This window comes from Equus asinus, chromosome 2 (genome assembly GCF_041296235.1).
Source record: "Equus asinus isolate D_3611 breed Donkey chromosome 2, EquAss-T2T_v2, whole genome shotgun sequence".
Taxonomy (NCBI): Eukaryota; Metazoa; Chordata; class Mammalia; order Perissodactyla; family Equidae; genus Equus; species Equus asinus.
In genome coordinates, this window is record NC_091791.1 from 159,556,836 (window position 1) to 159,580,872 (window position 24,037).

Below are 24,037 nucleotides of genomic sequence, written 5' to 3' on the forward strand. Positions count from 1 at the left end.
AATCATCACCACAATCAAATTTTAGAACATCTTTTTATCCCCCAAAAGAATCATGTACCCGTTAGCAATCATTCGTCATTTTCCCCTAATCTTTACCTCCCATCCCACTCCTAAGGCCCACGAAGCTACTTTCCATCTTTATATCTTTATAGATTTGCCTATTCTGGACATTTCATATGAATGGAATCCTACAATATGAGGTCTTTTGTGACTGGCTTCTTTCACTTGGAATAAATATTTTTAAGGTTCATCTTTATGATTTCTTTTTATTGTCATGTAATATTCCATGATTAATTGTCTTTTTATTGTATAGTTTGATTCAATTTCCGAGTACCCTGTTTAGGAATTTTGCATGTATGTTCTTAGGAGCAAGTGACCTATAATTTTCTTTCCTAGTAATGACAGGTGTGGGTAATAAGATACCCTGGCCTTATAAAGCTTAGAAGTGTTTCCTCTTTTTCTATTGTCTGAAATTTTCTGTGAGATTGGTATTAAATCTTTCTTCAGTGTTTTGAAGTACTAATTACTTACGCCACCTGGACATGGAGATTTCTTTTTCGGAAAGTTTTCAATTAGAGATTCAATTGCTTTGTTAGATTAAGACTATTCAGATTTTCTATTTCTTATTTTAGTTTGATAAGTTGTTTTTTCTCAGAGTTTGCCCATTTCTTCTAAGTTTTGAAAATTATAGGTATAAAATAGTTCCTAATATCTTCACATTGTCCTTTTGTTATCTGTAGGACTGGTAGTGATGTCATCTTTTTCATTCCAATTGGTAATTTGTTCTTTTCCTTGCTTTTATCAGTCTTTAAGGGATTTGTCGATTTTGTCTTTTGATTTTGTTCATTTTCTCTATTATATGTTGATTCTCTATTTCTTTAATTTCTGCTGCCATCTTTATTATTCCTTCCTTATACTTTCTTTGGGTTAATTTGCTGTTCATCATTTCTAATCTCTTTTTTATTGAGATATAATTGACGTAACATTTTATTAATTTCAAGTGTACAACATAGGGATTTGATATTTGTATATATTGTGAAATATTTTCTATTTTTTTTTTTTTGAGGAAGATTAGCCCTGAGCTAACTAATGCCAATCCTCCTCTTTTTGCTGAGGAAGACTGGCCCTGAACTAACATCCATGCCCATCTTCCTCTGCTTTATATGTGGGACGCCTACCACAGCATGGCTTTTCCCAAGCAGTGCCATGTCTGCACCCAGGATCCGAACCAGCAAAACCCAGGCCGCTGAGAAGCGGAATATATGAACTTAACCGCTGTGCCACCAGGCTGGCCCTCTAATTTCTTGATACATACATATTCACTAAATTTCATGCTTGTTTTCTAATATATGTATTTAAGCTTTAATTTTTCCTCTAATTTCAGCTATAGCTGTATTTTCATTACCACTTATTTCAAAATACTTTCTAATTTACATTGGAATTTCTTCTCTAACCCATGGGTTATTTAGAAATGTATTGCTTAATTTCATGTATTGGTTAATTTCCAAACATGAGGATTTTCTATTTATTTAGTGTAATTGATTTCTGGCTCAATCACATTTTGCTCAGATAACATACTCAGGATTATTTCAATTCTTTGAAATTTTGAGGGAATGCTTTAAAACCTAATATATGGTATAATCAGTAAGTTACTTCTTAAATTTTCTTCTTATTTTATGTCATCAATTGTTCATGATTTATTGCTTTCCTTTATTTTTTACCTTTTGCTATATGGAATATTTTAAAATGTTCTCTGTTGTTCTGAGAAGGATCCATTCTACTAGTAGTTACCTTAATCTTTTCAAAAATATTCTTTAAATATTGATACTAAAAATGCAATAACATCTTTTAAGTCCTTCCTAATCAATATAAGGAATTCAAGGGGCTACACCCATGGACAGGCCAGAAACAAAGTCTTATTTGGGATCCTTAGATCCCAGGGATACAAAGGACTGACTTTTGATTCAAACTGGCTTGCTGTATTTTTTCAGAAATATGTTTAATGTGTTGGGTCTCATATGCACCAGCTTATAAATTGATAATAGAGATGAATAGAAACATTTTCAGGGCAAAATGTTCTGCTCCCCTGAGAGTTAATTTCCATATCGTAGAGGACAGCCTATAGGTGTATAGGTGCAGTACATTTGGGACTGTCACAGCCAAATAAAGACATCTCTACGCCTCTTCTATTTTCCTCTCCATAGACACATATAGCAGGAACCCAGGCCAAGTTTCTAAAACTGTGGTTTTCAACCTTGCTGCACATCTGAGTCACCTAGTTGAGCTTTCAGAAAGCTCTGTGCCCAAGCTGCACCCCAGACCAATTAAGTCAGAATATCTAGGGATGGAACGGAGGCACATCTATTCGTTTAGAGCTCTCCAGGTAATTCCAGTATGAAGCCAATATAAAGCCCAGGTAGACAACTACCTTTGTCTAGTGCACAAGTTATCAAACTACCACTTGCAGGCCACGTCTAGACCACCACCTGAATATATAAATAAAGTTTTAATAAACATAGCCATGCTCTTTTGTTTACATATTGTCTATGGATGCTTTCTTGCTACAATGGAAGAGTTTAGTAATTGCCAAAGAGACCATAGGTACCACAAAGCCTAAAATATTTAGTGTCTGACTTTTTATAGAAAATGTTCAATTCTAGTCTAGAGAGACCTAACAGTTTCACTCTAGCCTGGCAGTTCCACTGTTAGCTGGGTGTCTTTGAGGGGATTTAAGACCTGGAATCCTGCCTTTCTGCCTGGGCCACTGATTTCCTGCATTGAAAAGCTATCTTCGTACAGTTCTTAATTCTAATTTAAAGGAATTTGGATCCTTTGCCTGTACCTGTTGGTGTGTATGTCAGTTACTATCATCCTTTACTTTTCCAATCCATTTCTCCCCCATTTTCTAGTCCCTGAAGTTTGAACCCATATTTTTACTAATTATTGTTAGTTATATATATTGCTTCTCTTTCATAAATGAATTTGACATTTGCATTTAATAGTCTGATTTGCAAAACTTATTTGACACAATTATTTATGTGACTGAGTTTTGGTGCTTGTCACTAATTATTTTATGTTACAACTTCCCTATTCTTGAACTATTTATTTATTTTTCTTAATTCATTCAGGTAGATTGTGTCTTCAATATGTGTCTCAGGAGTTGTATGTATTTAAAGAAAAAAGTTTTTTTTTCCTTTAACTGATTATCTTTCTTTGGCCTTAACATATGAAATTGCGCATGTTTATGGATAATTTGAGTTTTCTCCTTTCGTAAATAATTTGCCTGTTTGTTTTTCTCATATGTTTCATCTGCTGTTTCATTTTCCTGTTTGGCAAAAAAGAAACTTGCTGCATCATAAACCCAGTACACCTTTCTTTCTTATCTCTGCCTCTAAAAATCACTGGAAGTGTCCCATGCAACAGATAGAATGTAGGCAAGACTATTAAGGCCTGTGGTTGTCAATGGAACGGGAGGTAGAAGATATGTTTTTCTTTTTTTGACAAGTTCAGAAAAGACAAGTGTTTAAATTGTGGTTAAATCTGGGGGCTTTTCAGCTTCCTATACTGTACTTGTTAATCTCACATTTTCATTTGCATTAAAGATATTTCAGATAAGATATATGTTTTGGGAAACTAAAGCAATATCACAATTTCTAAATTACAGTGTTTTTAAATGACCCTAAAATGTTTAATTTGAAAGATGCAGGATATGAATTCATAACTGGCATTGATGGTGACTTACAATAATTTTTCTAGGAGGAAATGTTTGTGTTAAACGGTTGAAAACATAATTATAATGATTATTGCACAAAGCCCAGCTTTATAGGGTCTTAAAGAACAAATACTACAAAGAGTTTTAGAGAGTTATTAGGTTGAAAATCACTGATTTTATTTCATTTTATTTTTTGGCTACTGGATAAAGAAAGATCTTATAAGAATGAATTTTTCACCTGCCTCAGGCAGGAGTAATTAGATGTAAGCAAATTTAATGGAGCCTGTGTGCTCTGGGGCCATTCAGCTGTGCTTCAATAATTGCATTTTTTTTTAAGTATGCAGGTTGTTTAACATATCAAGTGGCTAAAAAGTTAAAGTACAGGTTATCTATTTATCGTTTAGGTTAATAATTATATGTACTTTATAAACCAAGCAGTAATGAATGCATTAACAAATAATAGACTCCAGTCAGGAGAAGTGAATGCAGCTGATGGTATGCAGTTATTATATGTGTCCCTAATTCAATAGCGATAGCACAACTTCAAACTATTTCCATCCTTTTTTCCCCTTTATTCCACTTACTTTCACTGGAAAAATTCATGGTTCACTTAAACAACATATATTTGAACAAATAAATATTATATTTTGATAATTTCTTTTTTAATTCAATCTTTACAAATTGACCAAGTTAATTTTGTTCCAAGACCCAGATCCACATTAAAAAATTAATTTTTTCCCTTCCTCCACCACCCATCTCCCAGGCTAGGTATAGCTCTTCTGTTCACAATCTCCTAGGATCTAGCATCGATTCAATCACTGTTTTGATGTTGCCTAAAACTACATAACTGATAAAAACTATAAACCAATATACAGTTAAGATAAAATAGTATTACTAAATTATTCATATTAGGGATAGATTTTATTCGTTATAGAAATCCTTTCAATATTGAATTCTGTTCATATTTAAAATGTGATTTAATTTACTTATAGTTTTTCAAAGACACATCTCTTGTGTAAAGACACCATATTTTGTGTGTATGTAAGTAAAGTAATATGAAATGAATTAACAATTCATCTGTAGTTAAATCTAATATGAAGTTGATAATAGGTCAGTATCAACATGCAGGAAGGCCATTGATGGATCACATCATTCTTTTATGCTGCCCTTTTCATTCTTTAAGGAGTTTATTTCAATGAGCATTTGAATGGCATGCTGATTAAATTTCCAGATGGTACAGAGGTTCTTGGAATTGCTAATATTTTGAGTCATAGAATCAAAATACTGATTTATATTAGTTGGCTGGAACTAGGGATTAAATCTGACCAGTTAAAATGTGAAAGGGGTAAATATAAAGAGTTCTGAATGTTAATTCCTAAAACCAACTTCACTATATAGGATGGATAAGATATTGCTTAACACCAGCACTTGAGAGAAAAATCTTTGAGATTTTATGACATTATGCTTCTATGTGTCAGTGGCACACTGTGGCTGGCAAAGCAGCTGAGGAGGTCTGAGGGGTTGCATTACAGAGTTAATGTGGAATATTGTGTTTTCTTATAGCACCTTCATTTAAGAAGGTTACAGCTATAGTAATTTAAGAAAAATACGGGATAAATAATTGGATCTCAAATCTATGCAAAAGGTATTCATAGAAAAAACCCTGAAAATACAAATGATAATGGATTAGCAGCAGATATCCCCAGAAAGTATTAATATGTAAAGTTTAAATTTTCTTTTTGTGTTTTCTGTATTTCTTACAATGGACAGAAATTGCTTTTTTAAACAGAGAGAAAGACCGCATTAACATGGGACACAGAAACAGCTATAATTCAGTGAGTGGAGAGTGACCAGAACAATAAAAGGACAGCAGTGGTGCCATAGGAGGACTAGTTAAAGGAGCTATATATTTAGGCTGAAGTGAAGGCAGCAGGTTACTGGGCCAAAGAGAATGGGGATTTTTATAGCCGTTCACAATATGTGAAAGGCTGCTGGTACTTTCTGTGGCTTCAGAGGACAGTTCTAAGAGCAAGTGGAAGTTACATAGTGAAACAGGTCTTGTTTTGGTGTTGGGACTTTCTAACGTTTGGAGCTCTCAAATAGTGTCATTGGAGGTTCCCCAGGCCCTTGTGTGGATTTCTTCAAGCGTCTGCTGCATGGTCTTTCTCATTCCCAGACAATACTGCTTCTTAGTGCTGAGATGGAAGAGATAATCAGTGGTTGTAGAATTTGGCTTTTGGAGGGAAATTCCATCCTTCCCTAATGACTTCTGGTTCTACTCTTGAAGGATGAAGGTTTGCCACCATTGGATAATTTCAGAACAGTATGTCACTGCCTCTGAAGGCAGTTCTATATAGAGAATTTCAGAAGTGGTTTGATTAAGGGCAAATATATATCATTGGAATAAGCATTTATTGTGTAAAGGTGACTACTTTGAAGGCAACAGCCTTCATTTAAATAGATGAAAATCAGTCTTATTACTTTATAACTTGTTAGTTTTCATTATAATCTGATGCTTACATAGAGCACAATGATGAGAAACTTAAACTCAGTTATAGCTTTCAGATTCCATTTAATAGGTAAAACTTTTACTACATGCTTATCTTGCCATTGCCTGTTGGTCTCTTGTTTTCTTCTTAGTTTGGAACACATCTTCCTTCCCTACTATTACTCTGTATCTTGTCTGTAGTGAAATTCTTTTTTTTTTTTTTTTTTTTTTTTAATTTGAGGGTGATCTATACTTCTGGAAGAGGTAACCCAGTGTTAGGGAAGAAAAGAGAAATTGTCCCTGAAACTTTGTTTTCATTACTTAGCAAGTTTTACAGGTAATGACAGAAGTTTCTCTTGTGGTCTCTCCTCCCAAAGACTTTGATTATTTATTTTCCCCAATAGTCTCATGTGACCTTGTTAAAATCTTCATGTAATTCCCAAATAAATTACATTTACTGGTTTACTTCTATCTAGTATTTTATTGACATTTCCAGATAAGTTTAATAGGATGGAGAGAAACAGTGTTCTCTTTATAGACTCAGTGGGTGATTTGACCTTAGCAGGTTAACCTTATCCTGATGTTGAAGCAAGCTATTCTTAATTAGACTCTATCAGTGTCTCCATTATCACCAAGAGAGCCACTGGTCTATAATTCTATAAATCTTCATTTGATTGTTTTTCTTTCCTACAGAAAAGCTACCGTATTAGCAAAATCGCAGCATTTGGAAACAGTTGCTGGTTTTCTGGATTCAATGCATATCCTCTTCTGTAGCTCAGCCATTTCACACTTTATTTCCTTCAGAAACTCTCAGTTGAATACCATCTGGTCATGGTGATTTATTGCTGTGGAATTTCTCAAGTTGCTCTATTATTTCCTCCTAGGAGATTGCTCTCTGTTACTGCCCCACTGATTTTCTCAGAAAGTGCCCTTGGAATAGTCATTTCCCCAGTATCCTGTACAGCGAAGGTCAATGCCAAATAAAGCTGAATGAAACTTCTCTGCTGCTTCTCATCCTCTTCCTTGCTGTCCTCATTGCAACTTCTCATTGAGGGGAGAAACTCAGCAGTTAGTCCAACTACTCATATTAACTGTTTAATTCTCATATTACCTTTGTCTTTTTAATTTTATAATTCTTCCTTTCCCTGTTAATATTTTTGATATGTAATTCAGAAAAAAATATCAAGTGTTAAAAGATGTTCTGAATATTTTCAATGTTTTCATAAAGGTTTATATGTAATTGTTTTCTCTTTTGCCCCTTCCAGTAATGGCCCAGTGCATATATCTCTCATAGCCAGTGTCCATATTATCTGTCTTCCAAGCAGCCTGGATAGTTTTTAAACTCCTTAGTTGCCTCTTGGAAAGTGCTAACAATTTTTTCTTCATATTTTTAGCATATGCTATTTTTTTTGAGGAAGATTAGCCCTGAGCTAATATCTGCCAACAATCTTCCTCTTTTTGCTGAGGAAGATTGGCCCTGAGCTAATATCTGTGCCCATCTTCCTGTATTTTATATGTGAGACCCCTGCCACAGCATGGCTTAAAAAGCAGTGTGTAGGGGCTGGCCCCGTGGCTGAGTGGTTAAGTTCGCGTGCTCTGCTGCAGGCGGCCCAGTGTTTCATTGGTTCGAATCCTGGGCGCGGACATGGCACTGCTCATCAGACCACACTGAGGCAGCATCCCACATGCCACAACTAGAAGAACCCACAACGAAGAATATACAACTATGTACCGGGGGGCTTTGGGGAGAAAAAGGAAATAATAAAATCTTTTAAAAAAAAAAAAAAAAGCAGTGTGTAGGTCCATGGCCAGGATCTGAACTGGCGAACCCTCGGCCACCAGAGTGGAGCTCATGAAGTTAACCACTGCACCGCTGGGCCGACCCCAACATAGGCTCTTTAAAGTCTTACCCTTTGGGTTAATTAACATTAAGAGATGCCCATACTAATTAGAACACAAGCTTTAATTGTGCAGCCTTCCCAACTGCCGAGTTCCACTCCTACATGTACTCACCTGTAGTAATAACTGTATTTTACATTAATCTATTTCCTCTTTTATTACTGCCCAAATAAGCCAAGATAAGGCATATTAATTATTGCTTCTACACATTATGCCCTCCTGTCATTCATGTGGATAATAATGGACATAATTTAAAGCATTCATTGCAATAGCCGTCCTAGAAAAGAATGCTGAACAGTAAAGGTCAAGAGCAATTTGCATTATTCTTTCATATTCTGTGGTTAATGTAACATTTTTTTTACACCTGAACTTTTTTCAAATAATTATTTTGTTAAAAAGAGGTTAATTAATGTGCATTCAAGTATAGTTAATTGCTACTAGAAATATATTTCTACTTTTATACAAAGTACTTTAGTACAGAATTTTTAAACTTATAACTCAAGTATTGAAACATCAAATGTTGAGATTTTTAACATTTCCCAAGTGTGTTATAAATTACCTACCATTTTAAGATGAGGGGAAAAAAAAATCAAGATTGAAATATCAAAATCTGAGTACATGCGATATAATCTTTCCTTAAGCTTCAGATACAAATACTACTAGTCCCACAACCCGCATCTCTGAATCCAGTGCCTTTTGCTCAGTCTACAGAGGGGAGTAACAGATTGTAACAGCAGAGGAAATAAATACTGATTTTGTTCATTTTCTTGCTAGCACATCTTTTCCTTCACTAGGTGGGGCACGCTGTTCTAAAAATAAATTAGGCTGTAACTGTTTGGTACTGTTATGGATCTGTTCTCTGAATTTTTGAATAGATTAAGATTCTATCTATCCCAAAGTTACTTTGTGTGTGTGTGTGTGTGTGTGTGTGTATTGCCTTCCAAGAAATATATACTGTAATTCTAGAACCTTTCTTTCTACTGTCATCTCAATGAATATCTCCAATTCCCTATATTCTTTAAAAATCAAAAATACACAAAATGTAATATTGATGAGTAAATAAGATCTTATTTTAATGCATGCTATTATAAAAGTTAGCCCTCTGTAGTGACATTTATGGCTGTGTCAGGCAGCTTACACTAAAACAACTTTCATGATAATATGTAATAATTAACTGAAAACTCCTGGAAAGGTAAGTCAATGAGTCTTTTTCTATTTTTCTACTTAATTGTAAGACTATTTAATAACTATACTGTCCAAGCAGACATTTGTGTTTAGTACCTTAATACCTATATCATTCTATATTTGCCATAGTTGGAAAGTGAGACTTCCTCGTCTTAGATGAGGGCCTAACATTAATGCATTAAAACTGCTTGGAGCAAGGATACGTTATAAAATTTGTAGGGCTTGTCCTCCAACAAATTATCTTTCAGATAGGTACTATTGTATTGGTTGATATGTCAAACATATGTAGGTAAATGTATATAAATGTATATAGGTCACAGTTAGTATAAACTCACATAAGAATCAGGTGAGGTATTGCATCTCACAATGCAAGATCTGAGGTATAATCACACTTCTCTGGAGTACTGTACTTCTGTACGTCGTTTTCTAGCAAGTTATTCTTTCACTGGAAAAGTCTTAGGACAGACTTTCCCCTGAATTTGATTCCAGATTCACTCAAGCAAGCAGAATTTAGTTCAAGTTCTGGGTAATTTCAGTCGTCATATTTTCTTTTTCTTTTATTGAGTGATCTTTTCAGTGGAGTTAATAAAGGAGAGGGCAAATGTATTAGTCAGGTTTCTCCAGAAAAATAGGAACAACATGATATAAAAGGAGATGTATTGTGAAGAATTAGCTCTCATGATTATGGAGGCTTGAGAAGTCCCACATCTGCTGTCCGCAAGTTGGAGACTCAGTAAAGTCAGTAGTATAATTCAGTCAAGAGAACTAGGAGAGCCAATGATGTAAATCCCAGTCCAAAGGCAGGAGAAGATGAGATGTCCCAGTTTAAGCAGGGAGGTAGGAAAAAAGAAGCAAATTCCTCCTTCCTCTGCCCCTTTTTCTATTCGGGCCCTTAAAAGACTGAATGATGCCCATCCACGTTGGGGAGGGCAATTTACTTCACCGAGACCACTAAGTCAAATGCCAATCTCATCCAGAAACACCCTCACAGATGGACCCAGGAACAATGTTTAATCTGGATGCCCCATGGCCTGCTCAAGTTGACACATAACCATCACAGGAAGAAAAGGAAGAAATTAGATGCCAGTGGTCATATAAACATCTTACCAAGAATATGAATGAAGGATTTTAAAATAAAAATGACCAGATCAGATTTGCATTTTGGACAGCTCTCTGACTATGGTGTCTATTAAAGTTTGATGTTCCTCAAAGCTCTTTCCTGTATCTTCTTTTCTCGCTTTACATATTCTCCTTGAGTGATTTTATTTCATGGCTTCTATTTCTATATTGGCATCTCCAGGCCAGACTTCTATGGTGGGCTCTATCTCCATATACCTAACTGCCAATTAGATACCTCTTCTTGAGTGATTCACTGGAACCTCTAACATGTGTCTGAAAAGAAGTTCACCCTTATTTTCCTTCCCAAACTTTCTTGTGTTCTATTATTCTCCATCTGAAGTAAATGGTGTTTGATGCCACCATCTTTTAATTTGACTGAAGTCAAAAGCCTAGGAATCATCCTTGCCCTTCCTCTTTCCTGTGTTCCCCATACCCAGGTCATCAGTAAGTACTGTATGTCCTACCTACTGTATGTTGCTCTGAGATCTGTTCTCTTCCTTCCATACCTATTGCCTTGCCTATTACATCCTCTGTTACTAACTATTGCAGCAGCCCCTTTATTTGCCTTCTGACCTTCAGTCTTGTTTACTGCCAAGGAATTAGACTGAAGCCAGAATGGTCTTTCTAAAAGTCAAATTGGATCATATTATTCCTCTGCTAAGAATTTCTCTATCTTCTCTGTGACCTTACATTCAAGTATAAACTCTTTAAAATGAAACACAAGGCCCTATAGGATCTGGCTTTTGTTTACTTCTTTTAACTAAACTTTCACCCTTTCAAACACTCCCTACTTATACTGAGCTTCTTTCAGTTTCCAGTACTCATCATGTTGAAAACTAATATGAATGATTGGGAAGATATTTCTAAAATAAATGTTACAAATCCCCCTTTTAAAAAAATTTGTTTGTTTGAAACACATATCTTTCACTTTTTGTCCACTTTTTGCATGTTAATACTGTATAGTATTTTTAAAGGGAGAAAAACACGACCATTTGAGCTATCACCAGCAAGTATTGATTATCATTAACTGCATAATTATACTTACTATGATTTTTTGGTCATTCATTTCATGAATGCCATGGATCTTCAAAGTGAATCCATAAAGTATCTGAGTCTCCTTTATGTTACTTACGCTGAAGTAAAATATGAGTTCATAGACTTCAGAAAGAAGTTACATGTTGAGATGAGTCCTAACACAACCTCTAAGATAGGTAAGGATTTAGTGGTCTAATTGTAGAAATGGAAAATCTGGAAATTGAAATAAGATTCTTTCCCAAATATCAACTTTCAAAATATGTGAGTTCATTTTTACTTTTCGAGATTGTATAATCAGTCTTTCTTATCTATTCTTTTAAACATAAATTTAGCCATTTTATTTCTAAAATGCTCAATTATAGAATAAGAGTGTGCTCAACTGGAGTCTGGGTACAACAAAAATAGTTATATTTGCCAGCAAAACCATTAGAACTTTTTCAATGGAATCTACTTGTTATGGTGGCCAGTGAACCTGGTGGAAATAAGAAGAGATTATTAGATATGTGTGTGTATGTGTGTTTAACTTTGAAGATACATGGGATGCTCCATTCCTGTCTGCATTGAATTTATCAAGAATTATAGGCAGACTAGAAATTGCTTCTCAGAGTGATTATAACTTTTTTAATATCACCTACTGATTTTACAGTAAAAGTCTAGGCTACAAAAGTTGAGATGAGAACACAATTCATTTTACTTGACTCTGTTAAAAATAGCATTATTAAACATTTTGTGATGTTTCTCTCATGTCATATATTGGGCTGTCGTGAAGAAATAAACCTCCACTTGCTTTCGTGACAGTAGATAATAAATTGATTGATATAATTCAGTTGAGAAGTTGAAAAATGCATTGAAAATAATGGGGCATAACATTCTAGGGTTAACATTTATTCATAGATGATGCAATTAAATAAAACAGGCATTAACTTCAAGGTCAGTCAGTAAAGTAATAAAATTGAATATTTTAATTGAATTGTAATTGCTTCCCATTGATACATGCAAGTAAAGTAAAATAGATGTCAGCTCTGCAAATTATGATTCTTCCTCCTAATTAATTTCTTAATTCTGCATAGAGTTATCCAGTGCCTAGGTCTTGTTGTGGGTTTTTTCATCCATCCAGCTTCCATGAAGAAATGTCTATAAGACATGATTAAATGGTTAGGTGTCAGGATTTACAGTAAATTTTTTCTGCACTTTGGAGAAAATTTTGTTAGCAACTCAAAGTAACTTATTTATATATTTGAGTTAAAATGTACGCTAAATATAACATCATCCTGTGTCTAATGGATCATAATCATCTTCTTGATTAATATTGATATTTCTTGATATTGTTATTTATATCAACATTAATAATGTAACCATCTCAATGATTATAAAGGTTTTCGTAGGGGAGAGAGATAACATTGAGACTCATATTCCATAGCTGACTGATTCAGGAGGTAAATTGAACAGACTGTTAGGATTTTGGTGAAGGACAGTTTATGTCCATTCATGATTCAGGCTTTACTAGAAAAGAGAGACCTAAATTGAGTGAATCTAAAAAAAACATCTTTTTCAAGGCCTAGGATAAATTGAAGCTTTTAGATAAAGTTGAATTGCATTGAAAAAGACCATGAACCATTGTGGCTTTTTCATAGACTTTTCATAGTCCCTCAAAAGGTTTTAACGTAATGCAGTTTTATATAAAATAAAATGGGAATGATGACATTACAAAGGTTAAGAGAGAGATTTTCAAATTATACTGAAATTGTATTGGGTCTTGATACTGGAGTTTTTTTCAAGAAAGAGAAGATTATGCCTTTTGGACTGGCTGCATTTACCAGTTAAATGGCTTCTGCTTAAAAATGAAAATAGAATGAATGTATAACATGGATTTAAGAATTATTGAGGTATAGTTATATTTTCTTATACTTTAAAATGATTCTATGCAATAGAATCATTTGAGAGCAAATATATTGGTATGTTAGCATCTTTCTTTAGTTGTGCTTAGAAATGTAAATGGATTCTTATTACTAAAATGAGTAAGTTAAACTGAGAAATTATTTATGTTGTCTAAGCTTTGTGTTAAATTTTGGTTCAAACATTGACTTCATTATTTTAAATGTCTCTCTCTAAACCATTTAAAACATAAAAATTTAAAAATAAGTCCATTGATAAATATATTTTATTGATGCTGATCTGAACTTGACCTTCCATTCTCAATTATGAAAGATCTTGAATGTCAAAATTCTCTGTGTATATCACCTGGTTAGAAAATAAAACCAAAATATATGAGATAAAGACTAACATCTTTGGGCTTCATAATTATAGATAAGCTAACAGTTTTTTCTTGTTAAGGTGATCTGTTTCTCCTGATCTTTGTTTTAAAATTATTTGAATAATTGTCCTGTTTCACTCAGAGAAATTAAATATTATAAAGACTGTGCATACAATGCTAAGATGTTTCTAAATGAGACTTGTGAAAAAATATGTGAAGTGTAAGAAAATTAAGTAATCATTCAATATATTTATAAAAGTAAGTTAGAAAGAGTTTTCATTTCCATATAGTTTAATATTTATTGAATCATCAGTGTTCTAGACAGTGAAGAATTTCTTGAGGAAAGTTCTGTATCTGAATGTAGTCTGTAGTAGGATGGATAGTCTTCCTCCCACATCCCTGACGAATATCATCCAATGTGTAAAAGTCTCAACGATTTAGAAGAGATTTCAGAGATCGGGTTGGCTTCAGGCCATTGATTTCTCAAGGATAGTAGCTTGGGATCTCTGGATCTTATCCAAAAAAATATTTTATAAAAACAGTTTTAAATGCACATCATATGGGCCGTGATCATGAGGTGCCCAATGACTGGTCACTTTCTAATAAACAGAAAAATGGAAGCAAAGACAAACTGCACTTGGACCGAGTAACCAGCAAGATATCAGGAGAAAAGGGCTCGAGTAGTCATTATAAACAAGTATGATGGAACATGTTAGCCTGACACAAGTATCGTATTATATACAGTGTTGATTTTAAAGTAGAAAGATCCATTCAGAAGAATATGTAGTGAATATTGAATCTGGACAAGCAGTTTCGTTATTAAATCAGACATTTTTTGGAAAAGAATTATAGTCTATTTAAATAGTATCATATGAGATAAGAACTCCTAAATCATAGTTCATGCCAAAGCAGCCTAGTGAAGTCACCAGAGGTAACCTCTGATAAATTTATAATGTGTCAAGATTGTTTATTTTTCAGGTCCTGCCATTTCCTTGGTTTTACATGTCTGTTGAAATCATATGTTGTTTTGGGTATGTGAAAGATTGTTACTAATTGGTCTGCCCTGTGTGAAATGTTGAAAGCATCAGACCATGAATCAGAGCAGCATCTACCACCCTCATTAAACATGGGACAGCCTCTATTACGAAACTGTGAAGACTCACACAGGCAGCTTATTTCATTATTCACTCTGAGAGGAAAGAAAGAGTGTTTTTTTATTTATTGTCTTTTGTAGCTATTTTATAGTTTTACAATAATCTCCTGCTGTAGTGACATGATCTATAATATCTTTCAGGGAAATATTTGAAAATCTTCTTTGAAGTTTTAAATTTTGATTTATTTCAATTGTTTTGGCTTCATAGAATTTTCAGTGCTTAGCCCAGTAATAAATAATTGAAAATATTTCTATGAATACGGAAAAATCTTGACATAATCAACTAATTTTTACCAAGGTATACCTGTGTGATGATCACAGATTCATGTGGAAAAACTGTGCCCGGTGTGGCTTATGTTTACATATTTTACTGACTGTCTTATCTAAAGGCAAGCCAAATTACTTTATCCATCATGGAAGGTAGCCATCTCTGAAATGAGATATAACAGCAGTTCCATACTTTAACAGTTCGGAACTGGGGCCTGATGATTCTACAATGAATTAAAAGACTGCAAGAAAAATGGGAAGATCATCAGTTTGATCTTCCATTGCCTACTTGTATAAAACTATATGCTTTTAAATTCCCTTTCATGCCTTTTAGACAGGCATTTATTTGCTCCCAGATCCTTATAGAGAATGTAAAACATAAATTCATAGATTCAATCATGAGAGACTTTTAAAATGATTTTAGTGATGTGTAGCCTAGTGCCTGAATGCTGAGTGTGCTGTACGTGTGTTTTATGACATATATATATATATATATATATATATATATAAAAATGAGAATCAAGGAATTGGAAGGGAAGCTAAAAAGTAACTTCCAGCCATGCTGGCCTTATACATTCATGCTTTGAGTTTTCCAAATTTCCACCAGTAATAGATGAATAGATAAAGGAAAAGTATGAAAGACGTAGCTATGCTGGAAAACATTATAAACATTGCTGTGAACTAGAGATGAATAGACATACAAAATAGTACAGGACTGAAGCTGTGGGGCTATGACTCAAAGGGTCAGAAAGCAGGCAAAAGCAGTTGGGAGGTCACAATCTTGTGGAGAAACAGAGACTGAGAGTGCCCCCTATGAGGGAGATGCTCAAAGAGAAAAGAAAAATAAAATATCCACTCCATAAAAAGAAATCAATTAGAAAAATAAATCACTTGAAATGAAAAAGCAACAGTAAGGTGTGAAAAGTAAGCAATTAGAAATTTTCGAAATGAAACGTACAGTCTTTTAAAAAACCAAAAAACTCCATGGGTAGAATAAACTCTAGGTGAGCCAAGTAGAAGAGAGAATGAGTGAAGCAGAAAAAAATAACTCACCCAGAAGGCAACAAAGAGAGATAGGTAAAAAACATTGAGAGCAATTTAAAATATGGAGGCCAGACTGGGAAACTGCAATATTTATGTAATAGATCTTTCAGAAAAAAAATAGAAGAAATGGTGGGAAAAGAGTTTTGATGGATAAAATGGCTGAAGATTTTCTAGACTTGAAGAAAGATATGAGTTTTGGAATTGCAAGTGCTTATTAGGTGCATATAAATAAAAGTAAACATATGGGGGACAACCCCATGGCGTAGTGGTTAAGTTCATGTGCTCCACTTCAGCGGCCCGGGATTTGCAGATTCAGATCCCATGTGCAGATCTAGCACTGCTCATCAAGCCATGTTGTGTCAGCATCCCACATAAAACAGAGGAAGATTGGCACAGATGTTAGCTCAGTGACAAGCTTCCTCAAACAAAAAGAGGAAGATTGACAACAGATGTTAGCTCAGGGCCAATCTTCCTCATAAATAAATGAATAATAATAAAAAAATAAACATACACCTAGACAAATTGTATTAAAATTACAAAGTGTCAAAGGTAAAGTGAAAATTGTACAATCTGTCTAGCATAGAGGAAATAAAGATTCCTCATCTGGGAACCACTGTTAGACTGACAGCATAAATCTCATTAGGGACAACAAATGCCTGAAGAACTAATATATTACAACTAAGCTGTTATGTAACAATGAGAATGAGATAGAACAATATGAGACATGGAAAAACTAGGAGAGTTTACCACTCACAGATCTTAATCAAAAAGGAAAACAAGAATGGACTTCAGTTAGAAATAGATTCAGTTCCAGGAGAAATTAATGAGAAACAATGGTGAGCAATGACATTATAAAATATATTGGTAAGCTTAATTTTTCTTGCCAAAAATGGTAGAACTAAAATTTAACACAATAATAAAAACTGAAACGATGGGGCTTATTTAGTGGCTAGTTAAATTCTCTTGGTCAAAAAGATGCTAAACATAAATTCTTAGATTTATGTTCTAAGATTCATGCATTCTTAAATAATTTATTTAGACAAATACTGTGGTTTTGAATGTTTTAAAAAGTTACTAGTGATTTCTGAAAAAGTAGAAATCTGTTTACAATTTCCTAATCAGCAGAGAAAACGAATAGACAAAAATCTTTTTCAATCCAGTATAACACAGAAAATAGCAAAGGAAAAAATATATATAAAGCTTAATGTAACAGAAAATCCACATAAGATGATAGAAACACGTGTAGAGTTACAATGTAAAATATAAAAAATGTAACATGGTTAAATTCAGTTTTTATTGTATGTATTATTTTTAAAATTTTTTATTGTGGTAACATTGATTTATAACATTACATAAACGTCAGGTGTACATCATATTTTGATTTCTATATAGACTACATCGTGTTTGCCACCAAAAGTCTAATTGTCATTCGTCACTGTACAAATGTGCCGCTTTACCCCTTTCACCCCTTCCTCACCTCCCTTCCTCTCTGGTAACCACCAATTTGTTCTTTCTATCTGTGTTAAACTCAATTTTTTAGAGTTGTGTTTGTAAGCTAGGGCAAAATTTTTAAAATCCAATTGTATGTAATTTATAAAAGGCATCTAAAACAAAAGCATACAGAAAATTTGAAATAAATGATAGTAAAATATGTATCAGAAAAATACTAACAAAAGAAAGCTGATGTTGTAATGTTGATAAACAGAATATAAGATAAAAATCATACATGGAGATGAAAGAGTCAGTACTACTTAATAAGGGAATAATCCCATCGAGAAGTTTTAAAAATTGTGAATTTGTATACAAATAACAACATAGCTTTAAAATATATAAAGCAAAACTGATAGAATTGTAAGAAATTATTAAAACTAAATCATAATGGGGGATTTTGCCACTCCTTTATTAGAAACTGATGGTTCACAGAAACTGAATATTAAAGGCCATAGCAGATTTGAACAGCAGAATTAACAATTACAATCATGATTTTGTGTGTTTGGATACAGAATCTTGCTTTCAATAGGTGGAGAACATACTTTCCTAGCACAAATGGAACATTCATAAAATTTGACCATGTTCTAGGTCACAAAGGAAATTTACCAGATTTTGAAGAATTATCTCATAAAGACTACAGTTTTGACCACAGTGCAATCAAATTAAAAAACAACAAAAAATAGTAAAAAATAAACGTTTTGACACTTACTAGAGTAATCCTAAATAACTCAATAAAAATGACAAAATATTGAAAACTGAATGACAATAAAAGTACCACTTTTCAAATCTTCTGGAATGTAGCTAAATTGATACTTAAGTCCTTCTGTTTCAAAAATAAGAAATGTGTAAATATAAATGAATTGTGTTCAAATCAAGAAGCTAGAAATAAACAAGCTATTGAATTAACACAAAGAAAGCAAAAGGAAGGTAATGATAAGTGTAAGAGCAAAATTTGTGAAATTGAAAAGTGGGGAAGACATTGAAAACAACAACAAAAAGCTGCCTCTTCGATGAGACTCCCCAAATTGCCAAATATAACAAGATCTATCAAGAGAAAAGACCAATCACCAATAAAGTATTATGCCTTATGTGAATTCATAAAACATATGGGAAACCCTAAAAAAACACATTTGATAAGCAAAGGACTAAGTGGCCTTGGTTTTGAAGAAGTGTTTCAGTATTATTTTTAAAAAGATGAGTAGTCTATTAGAAAAATGGCCAAAAAATATGAATAATCAATTCATAGTAAGACAAAAGCTGCAAATCTGGCCATAAATTTCTGAAAAACGTGTTCTACCTGAATCCTACAAAAGTAAAGATATGCAAATAAAAATACCGATAGATAAATATCATTTTTTCTATCATAATGGCGAAAATTTTAAATTTAATAATATCTAGTATTGGTGAATTGAGGAATACATCTCAGTAGATATGGACAAAGTAGTTATAAAATGTGGTTGTCCATGCTCTAAAACAGCAGAATTAACAAGTCTGAGAAAATGACAAAGAAATCTTAGCGAATGAGGTGTAGATGGAAACATCTTTAACCCAGCTTAGAGAAGCAAGGTAATCTGGTAGTTGAAACCAGGGCTCCACAGCCAGACTGCCTAAATTTGATCCTGATTTTCTCTCTTGGTAGTGGGTGACCTTGGAGAGTCACTGTGAACTTCTCTGTGCCTCAATTTTCTCATCTGTTAAGTGGAGACAATAATAGTCCCTACTCATTGGATTGTTATGAGAATCCAATTAGTTAATATTTGTAGAACACTTATAATGGTGCCTTGCACATAGTAAGTACTATGCAATTTATTTTTTAAGTAAATAAATTTCGTAAGGAAAAATCATTTCTAACAGCCATTGTGTTAATTATCAAAACCTTCTCGATGATCTAAGATTAAAAAAATTATATCACTAGACGTTATAGCCTCTGGAGTTATGGGTTCTGATTAGAGTCCTTTGGTTCTCTACTAACTATCTCTAAGAGTAGATTAAAACAGACTTTTGTATGTCGCACTAGTTTTTCTGAAATATTTTAAAGTAAATTGTAGGTGGCATGACACAGACTCAGATATGGATGGAAACTGCGTGTTTAAGCTGAGGTGTCATATACATCAGTAGGGAAGAGATTCCAAAAATAGTACTTATTATCCATAAGTGAGAGATACAATTATAACACTCCATATATGATAGCTGCATGTAAATTCTACATGAATTAAAGATCTAAATGTGGACAGCAAAATTTTAAAACTTTGAAAAGAAAATATAAGAGATTAACATTATGACCTTGGGATAAGAAAGAGTTTATTACAATACAAAGAAAAAAATTTTAATAATAATTCTTTTGACTACTATACAATAAAGCTTATGTTTGTTAAAAGACCCTCCCCCAATAAAAAAAAGTGTAATGACAAGCCACTGATTAGGAAGAGATTTACAATGCTCATAATGATGAAGGATTAGTCGTCGGAATGTATCAAAAACTATGCATCATCGGGGCTGGCCCCGTACGGGGCCGAGTGGTTAAGTTCGCGCGCTCCGCTGCACGCGGCCCAGTGTTTCGTTGGTTCGAATCCTGGGCGCGGACATGGCACTGCTCGTCAGACCACGCTGAGGCAGCGTCCCACATGCCACAACTAGAAGAACCCACAACGAAGAATACACAACTATGTACCGGGGGGCTTTGGGGAGAAAAAGGAAAAAATAAAATCTTTAAAAAAAAAAAAAAAAAAAAAACTATGCATCATCAAATGAAAGATAAAATTCAGCATTAAAAATGGGCAAATGATTTTAATATGCAACTTACAGAAGTGAAAGCCTGAATGAAGGGGCAATGAAATATGAAAACATGCTTACTTTTAATAGTGATCAGAAAATGAAAATTAAAGCAAGTATCCAAAACAATTATATATATAAATATCTCAGATTGACAAAGATGAAAAAATCAGACAACACTAAATTATTTTCACATTATGTGAAATGGGAATTCTGTTTCCCTGATGGTGAAAGTACAAATTGGTAATACTACTTTGGAGAGCAATTGGCAATATTATATATATATATATTCTCCTCTAGCATAATAATTTCGCATTAAAGCATATTCACTGCAGGATAGGAAGTACTAGTGACAAAACAGAAATTAGAAACAAGCTAGTGGCCAAGTTCCCATCTACTGGAGAATGGATAAGCAAATTCTACGTATGCATATAATAGAATATAATATGACACTAAAACTGGATGGATCAGAACCACAGTAATCAATATAAGTAAATCTCATTAGCACTGTGAATTGAAAAAAATCTAGTAAAAAGTTATACCATTCATGTAAAAATTTAATATACATGAACAATACCAAATATTGTTTTAGATATAAGCATTTGTAGTAAAATTGTAAAAGCATAGTTGGAAGGTAACATGCCAACTTCAGAAGAGCAGTTATCTATGTAGAAAGGCCAGGGGGAATAGATTATAAGGGGTTGATAAACTGTGAAATTCCATTATGTCGTTGGTGGTGTTTATTTCTTAAAGAAAAGGTTATGGAGGAAATATGGCAAGATGTTAATCCTTGTTAAATCTGGGTGGTGATGACATGGATGTTTGTCTCAAAATATTTTGTTTACTTATTCATTTTAAACACTGAATTGCAAAGTGATTGACAGGAATAGAGGAACAGAACAAAGTCAACGATTAGTTCGTCTATGTGTTCACCCAGCCAATTGAAATTTTAATTTTAGTGACTACACCATGAGAATAAGATCACTGTGAAAGGAAGGGAATTGACTCAGATATTCTACCTAGTGCTGCCAGTCTGAGTTGTTTGCTTTGGGTCTGATGTAATTTAATACACAGTGGCAGAAGACTCCTTACTCTACCTGACTTCCCTTTTGTTACTCTGATATGTGATTATAGGAAATATCATGTTACCAAAACTGCCATCCAACTAGAAGCAGAAAATTATTATTCACTTTGTATAGTTAATAAGCTAAATGATTTAAATCAATAATAAATAGAAATAACTTATTTAAATGAACCTAAGCCAATACCTGTATTAGGAATGTGAATATCCAAACTGAATTCTTTCTTTTCACAGCCAACTTGTGGCATGTGAGTTTTTTTTTCCTGTCAGGTTAGTTTTGGAATATGGGAAGAGTTATTGTCTACACTTGTCCACCCACACCCCATCACCCACATAAGCTCTACTATTATATCAATTGAATATCTTTATCAGACATTATGCGTATGCTATTGGTACAAAAATGATTTTTCAGAGTGTTTCTGTCTTTACTTGGAAAACATGTTGTCACACAGTGGTCACTGGAATGAAATGTCATTTAATTTGATAGTTCAATTATTTATGTCCTAATGCTACTAAGTAAGTTAATTATATAGGCATAACACTCTACCTCTCTTCTATTTTCTACTGTTTTTCTCTAAGTAAGAAGTTTGAAGTTTAGACAAACTAGGGATAAATCAGAAAACTCTCACTGTTGTACATACTTAAAAAAGAAAACCATAATAATTAAAATATGAAAGATTTAAATTTCATATCTTTGAAATGATACTTGTTTTTTCCATTCTAATTACAACTCCTCAAAAATGAAAAAAGAATTGAAATAATGCCTCTGGTAGTTGACACAGTGCAATTGAAATGAATTGGAATGAAACGTTTTTCAGGAGCAAGAAAACCAGTTACCCAGGAGGAATGGGAAAGTCAATACTAGCAAAATACGTTTTACTTTAGGATCAGAGCAATTTAAAATAAATACGTACTGGTTTCCTAGGCAAGGAGGAGCCAAGGGAAGGGGGATGTGTCTTTAAACTTCCAATCTGATAGTTTTCTTAAAAAATTGAACTTTTCTTGGCAGGTTTAGATCCCGATAAGCATCTTGGAAAAACCCTGGATCAAATGGAGCCTTATCTTGTCGAGGTAAAAATTTATACTATTTCTCGAAATATAGGCATCTAAAGGAGGAAAAAAATAGTACCATGATATAATGACTGTAAAATTAATTTTATTTAAAAGAAAACTCAAATACATTCATGATATAGTTTTATGAAAAAATTAAACTTCTAATGGATATAAAAATGTTTGTTTAATTATGAAAATTATTACCAGCTTGTTGACCTGAATAAAAGAGTAAGTAAGCTATACTAAGAGGAAATTGTTCTGTCAGAAAGTTTACTTTCATTAAAATGGGCATTGTATTCTACATAAAAATTCCTCTACTTCTAAGGTATCTTATAGTCTCCGTGATCAGATGCTTCTCCATCAGAAATGTGAGTGGAAACTTCCTTTAGAGATTATTGAATCTAACCTCTTCTTTTTTACCAATTAGGAAATTAACTTGCCCAGTAGTAACAAATTATCCCAAGGTTTCAGGTTACAATTGTTTAACCCTTATCATTGTCAAATCCTAAATTTATTCTGAACACTCAAGACTTACTTATTTTCACTCTCTTCTATTAATTATTGTATTTTATTAGAGTCTGAGGACAAATATTTATAAGTGTGGCAAGGCTAAATTAACTAAAATAGTGTGATTATTAGAGGTTTTTTATTCCACAATCTTGAAGGAAAAAAAATCACTCTACTTCTGTGAAAGAACTGAACTCCACTAATAAGTTATCGTTTTCCCCTCCCATGCTTTTAATCCATCAGCATCATCTCTGGACATGGTTAATACCGTTGCTGTGGTATGAACTGTTAGCAGTTACATTCTTCACTAACTTTATCGGTTTCACATTTTCTTTTAGAGTTATTTGTATGTGATTATTTTATGGTTTATCAATATGTACCAAATGCTTAGAAATCCCTGAAATGTTAATTCCTTCTTTCATTAAGCATTATTAAGCGCCTAATATGTGCCAGGCAAATAGTAAAGATTAGAATAAAGATGAAATGATTATATAAATGTGACAAATTATATTTGATTTCTAGATAATTTCGTGTCATTTCTTTATCTAATGAACACAGTTGCTTTCCTTGCCCCTCCGATAGGACTCTTTCCACTGCAATTCGTTCTATGGCCAACATTATTTCTATGTTCACATGTGTTCACTACCGTCAGACTAAATTTTGCTTCTGCAAAAACGGTGTAGATTAATAACGAAATTAAATTTCTGGGGGTGAAAGAAAGAGAACTTCAGAAATGAGAGACTGGGACTGAGGCAAAATAGCTTTTTGTAAGCTGCTTCTAAAATTTGAAGTGATGAGTTGAGGTTTCAAGCGTGTAGAGATTCTTTGTAGAAAAGGGAAATAAGCTTTTGGAGTTACCATGATGTTGATTATGAATTAATGCGGGTATTATCACGGGATGTTTAAACACAAAAATGCTGAAGTCATTTTATTCAACTCTTGCAAGTTCCTCAACATGACCTGGAAATCTATTTCTC

The 24,037-nt window shown here is 33.5% G+C and overlaps 1 protein-coding gene across 4 annotated transcripts in view; it reads left to right on the top strand.

The window, feature by feature from the left end:
- DPH6 (diphthamine biosynthesis 6) overlaps positions 1-24,037 on the top strand; it is a 176,165-nt gene that overhangs the window by 108,058 nt on the left and 44,070 nt on the right. For 3 of the 4 annotated variants that reach the window (XR_011501217.1, XM_014847313.3, XM_014847314.3), the window contains exon 6: positions 22,510-22,571. Coding sequence is in view for 3 of the 4 variants with exons in the window: in XM_014847313.3 (XP_014702799.1) it covers positions 22,510-22,571 (62 nt within the window). In the remaining variant the exon portion in view is untranslated. Of the gene's footprint in view, positions 1-22,509; positions 22,572-22,878; positions 22,922-24,037 lie in introns of all 4 variants that reach the window. The other variant, XM_044765199.2, reaches the window with a different exon arrangement.